Source organism: Nicotiana tomentosiformis, chromosome 6 (assembly GCF_000390325.3).
Source record: "Nicotiana tomentosiformis chromosome 6, ASM39032v3, whole genome shotgun sequence".
NCBI lineage: Eukaryota > Viridiplantae > Streptophyta > Magnoliopsida > Solanales > Solanaceae > Nicotiana > Nicotiana tomentosiformis.
The window spans coordinates 44,332,863-44,338,259 of NC_090817.1; the positions used below are offsets into that span (position 1 = coordinate 44,332,863).

Consider the following 5,397-nt stretch of genomic DNA (forward strand, 5'->3'; position numbering starts at 1 on the left):
TTGAAAGCATTTGCCATTCTTTTCTGGTAGAGTTGACCGTGACATACTGCGTTCATTCTTTTTCCATCAATGAGAGCTAGTTGTTCATACCGGCTTCTACCCATTCCACATCGCTGAGCTCGGCTTCTTGTATGATTCTTAAGGAAGGGATTTCCACTTCGGCGGGAATAACAGCTTCAGTACCATAAACCAGTAGATAGGGAGTTGCCCCAGTTGATGTACGAACTGTGGTACGATAACCGAGTAAAGAAAATGGTAGCTTCTCGTGCCATTGTTTGTAATTGTCTACCATTTAACTCAATATCTTCTTGATGTTCTTGTTGGTGGCTTCTACGACTCTGTTCATTTGCGGCATGTATGTTGTAGAGTTCCGATGTTTGATCTTGAAAGTTTCACACATGGCTTTCATCAAATCGCTATTGAGATTGGCGGCATTGTCAGTAATGATTGACTCTGGTACCCCAAATTAACAAACGATGCGGTCTCGAACAAAATCTGCTACAACCTTCTTAGTTACAGCTTTATAAGATGCGGCTTCAACCCATTTTGTGAAGTAGTCTATGGCCACCAGAATGAACCTATGTCCATTTGAAGCAGCGTGTTCGATTGGTCCGATGACATCCATACCCCAAGCGGAGAAAGGCCAGGGTGAACTTGTTGCATTAACTTCGTTGGGTGGTACTCGTGTCATGTCAGCATGTATCTGGCATTAGTGACACTTTTGAACATACTTGATGCAATCCGTTTCCATAGTCATCCAGAAATACCATGCTCTTAATATTTTCTTGGCCAAAATGAAACCATTCATGTGGGGGTACGCAGGTTCCGGCATGTATTTCCTCGAGTAATCTGGATGCCTCCTTGGTAACGACACACCGCAGTAATCCCAGGTCAGGAGTCCTTCTATACAGAATTCCTCCATTTTGAAAGAAATGGTTGGCTAATCTGCGAAGTGTGCACTTTTGAGTATGGGTAACACTCTCTGGGTATTCTCCCTTTTCCAAATACTCCTTGATGTCGTGGAACCACGGATTTCTGTCAATCTCTTCTTCAACATAAGCACAATAAGTTGGTTGCTTATCAATTCCTATTAGGATAAGATCGATGAAATTCTTGTCTGGGTGTTGTATCATGGAAGACAAAGTGGCTACTGCATCTACTAACTCATTCTGAATCCTTGGAACATGTTTGAATTCTATCTTTGTGAATCTCTTGATCAGCTCTTGTACATAGTGCAAATATGGCAATATTTTGGTGTTCTTCGTAGCCCATTTCCCTAGAACCTGGTGCACTAAAAGATCTGAATCTATGATTTACCAGCAACTCCTGAATGTTCATGTCAGTAGCCAATCTAAGTCCCAGTATGCAGGCCTCATATTCTGCCATATTGTTGGTGCATGGAAACCTGAGTTTTGCGGATATCATATAGTGTTGACCGGTTTCTGATACTAAGACAGCTCCGATACCTACTCCTTTGAAGTTTGTTGCTTCGTCTAAGAACATCCTCCAACCTCCGTATGCCTCAGTAATATCTTCTCCTACAAATGATACCTCCTCGTCGGGAAAATACATTTTCGATGGTTTGTATTCTTCATCTACGGGATTTTATGCCATGTAATCCGCCAATGCTTGCTTTTTGACTGCCTTCTGAGTTACATAGACGATGTCGAACTCACTCAACAATATTTGCCACTTCGCTAACTTACCCGTAGGCATGGGTTTCTGAAAGATGTATTTTAGCGGATCCATCCTTGATATGAGATATGTACTGTATGCACAGAAATATTGTCTCAACTTCTAAGCTATCCATGTCAAAGAACAGCAGGTGAGTTCCAACAAAGAGTACCGGCTTCATAAGGTGTGAACGTCATGCTTAGATAATATATCGCCTGCTTCTTTCTCTCCGTTTCATCATGTTGTCCTAGAACGCAACCAAAAGCCCCATCTAACACGGACAAATAAAGAAGCAGAGGTCTTCCTGGTTCTGGTGGGACCAACATGTATGGTTTAGATAAATACTCCTTGATTTTGTCGAAAGCTTTCTGGCATTCTTCAGTCCAGCTTGTTGCAGCATCTTTCCTTAGCATTCTGAAGATTGGCTCATATATCACGGTTGAATGTGCTATGAAGCGGCTAATGTAGTTGAGGCGCCCTAAAAACACATCACATCTTTCTTATTCTTTGGAGGCGGCAAGTCCTGGATAGCTTTGACTTTTGATGGGTCTAACTCAATCGCTCGGTGACTGACAATGAATCCTAACAACTTTCCAACAGGGACTCCGAAGGCACATTTTGCAGGATTCAACTTCAAATTGTATTTTCAAAGCCGGTCGAAAAATTTCTTCAAGTCTGCTATGTGATCCGATTTCCTTTTAGATTTGATGATAATATCGTCCACGTACACCTCTATTTCCTTGTGTATCATGTCGAGGAAGATAGTCCTCATGGCCCTAAAATAGGTGGCCCCAGCATTCTTCAAACCAAATGGCATTATTTTGTAGCAGTGTATTCCCCATGGTGTGATAAAGGCTGTCTTTTCGGCATCCTTTTCATCCATCTAGATCTGATGGTATCCTGCGAAGTAATCCACAAAGGATTGGAGCTCATGTTTGGCATAGTTGTCAATCAGTATGTGTATGTTGGAAAGCGGGAAATCATCCTTAAGACTTGCCCTGTTCAGGTCTCGGTAATCGACACATACTCTAACTTTCCCATCTTTCTTTGGAACTGGCACAATGTTGGCCAACCAATTTCGGTATTCGACCATTTGGAGAACCTTGGCTTTGATTTTCTTGGTGACCTCCTCTTTTATCTTCAAACTCATATCCGACTTGAACTTTCTGCTTTACTGGTGGACACATAGGATTGGTGGGTAGTTTGTGAGCTACTATAAATGTTCTTAAACTAGTCATATCATCGTAGGACCATGCAAAGATGTCTTCATATTCCTTTAGGAATCTGATATACTCCTCCTTCTTAGATGGTGATAGATGAATGCGTATACGCATTTCATTGACCATTTCGGAATCCCCTAAGTTGACGGCCTCAATTTCCTCCAAATTAGACTTTGGTTTGTTTTCAAAGTTCTCTACTTCTCTGACGATTTCCTCAGGTATTATATCATCTTCTAGATCCTCTGAATCACTGCCCTTATGTTGCGTTGTCTCATTACATGTCACAGTCGTAGATTCATCAGGAAATGTAATAATTATGCTGAATAGAAATATAGAAAGATAATAATAAATATAAAAAGCAGTAATGCATTAATAAAATTTTTGAAAAACGTCAACAAGTACGACTCGATGGCTTGAGTAATTATTTCAAAACAAAATACTGAAAAATGTTTCAAAGGGTCAAAACTATTTGAAAATAATTCATGCTAATTTGCTAGGCTACCCAGGAACTCGACGGGCCCGGGATGGTGTAGCGGTCCAGTTCTTGAGAATAACTCCTTCTTCCATGGTCTGAATGGTAAGGTCTTCCTCCTCCTCCTCCTTAATAATTGCACTGCACTCCATGTTTTCTTCATCTAGAAATAGCTTCCTCATACCAGCCAAAACCTCATCTTCCTCAGATCCCCACATCATGGCAGTCTGATGGAATGCCTGGTGTAGAGGTGGTACGGGTTGTTCCAGTGGATAATAAGGAGCACGCCATGGTGGTGTCCAATCTTGATATTCTTGCCATGTGTATTCATACTCGAGTCCAAAAGTCTTGCCATGGTACTGTGGTTGTACAGGTTTGGTGATCCCCTAAAGCTTTTTTCCGAGACCCTTGACTGGTTCATACCCCATCCCCAGCAATATGCTTTCTATCTTGTTGCTCCGCCATCGGCCCTTCTCGATTGCGTTAACCCGTTCAATGTGATGATATGTTTCTCCACCCAGCTTCCTTTTGTTTTCGATGACTGGAACGGTCTGGTTGGTGTAAATGGGGTTGCTCCCATCTCCATGGATGATCACCTCCTGATGATTCCACTCAAACTTCACAGCCTGGTGCAGAGTTGAAGCCACTGCCCCGACTGCATGTATCCATGGCTGTCCCAATAATAGATTGTAAGTAGCAGATATATCTAGCACTTGGAACTCAACATCAAACCAAGTCGGACCCATCTGTAGATTGAGGTTGATTTCTCCGATAGTAGCTCTCTGAGATCCGTCAAATACTTTCACATTCATGCTTCCCATTCATATCTCATGCGGGCCTTTACCCAATCTTTTTAAAGTGGTCAGCGAACATATATTCAGACTCAAACCTCCATCTATCAAGGCCCTGGCAATGAACTTATCTTCGAATTGCACTGTGACGTGCAATGCCCTGTTGTGACTCAAACCTTCTGGTGGTAACTCGTCTTCGTGGAAAATTATTTTGTGGCTCTCCAATACCTGTCCGACCATGTTAGCCATATCTCCACTAGTGATGTCGGCGGGTACATAAGCTTCACTCAACACCTTCATCAAAGCATTCTTGTGCGTGTATGAGTTTTGCAATAGTGATAAGATGGATATCTAAGCGGGATTTTTGTTCAAGTGGTCAACAACATAGTACTTCTTTGCTTGTATCTTCCTCCAAAGATCGCCAGTGCCAGTCTCGACAACAGGCGGCTTAGGTGCAGCTTTCTTTCTTGTTCCTCCGAGATTCCCAGGTGTATAAACTCTGTCAGTTCTAGTCATACCTTGAGCGACACCTGTTTCCTCTATTTTTGCTTTTCCCTTTCTTCTTTGTTCCGCAACGTAATCCCACGGGACGACATCATACTTGTAAGATGGTGTGGGACCTACTATCACAGTGAAGGGTGTAGCTACCTCAACTTCAAATGGCGCTTGGGTTTGAACCACAACTGGTGTGAGGGTGACCAGAGATGTTTTAGGAGTGTCTCTCTCTCGAATAAGTCTGATGGACCCTTCCTAATTCCACTCCTCATCAGTTTCTATCACGTTTACTCCCTCACCTCTGTGATCTGGGAGAGGGTTGTTACGAACATTTGGTGTAGCTTCCTTTGCCTGTATGACTTTAGTGTTGATCATCATCTAAATCTTGTCTTTCAACGTGCTACGCTCCTCAATGATATGACCCTTCATTCCCGAATGATAAGCACATGTTTTGTTCGGGTTGATCCATTGGGAGGGATTTTCCACAACAACAACAGGAATAGGAGTAACATAACCAGAAGCCTTCAGTCTCTCATGCAGTTGGTCTATGGGTTCATCAATTGGGGTGTATTGTCTAGGAGTTCTGCCGTCAAAATTTGGATGTGGCTTCGGGTAGTTTTGGCGGGCGTGTGGAGGTGAATGGTAATATGCAGGTTGAGCATTGTAGGTATGGTAGGTGGCAGGGTATTGGTATTTCGGGGGTGAGGGTTGATATGTGGGTGGAGGTGTTTGGTATATGAGGGGA

The 5,397-nt window shown here is 42.7% G+C and overlaps 1 protein-coding gene across 1 annotated transcript; it reads right to left on the minus strand.

The window, feature by feature from the left end:
* Positions 1–466: 466 nt before the first annotated feature.
* On the minus strand, positions 467–2,087 carry LOC138893902 (uncharacterized). The gene is made up of 3 exons (XM_070178568.1): positions 1,847–2,087; positions 768–1,306; positions 467–703 (listed from the first exon to the last, which is right to left on the minus strand). The coding sequence occupies exons 1-3, from the start codon at positions 2,085–2,087 to the stop codon at positions 467–469; spliced, it is 1,017 nt and encodes a 338-aa protein (XP_070034669.1).
* Positions 2,088–5,397: the final 3,310 nt, after the last annotated feature.

Excerpts from the sequence above, each read along its gene's own strand:
- LOC138893902 (XM_070178568.1), bottom strand. The coding sequence starts at position 2,087 with ATGCTAAGGAAAGATGCTGCAACAAGCTGGACTGAAGAATGCCAGAAA. Across the intron at positions 1,307-1,846 it reads GTTCACACCTTATGAAGCCG|ATTCAGATCTTTTAGTGCAC; the intron begins GTACTCTTTGTT and ends GGTAAATCATAG. Across the intron at positions 704-767 it reads AAGAAAATATTAAGAGCATG|ATACATGCTGACATGACACG; the intron begins GTATTTCTGGAT and ends CACTAATGCCAG.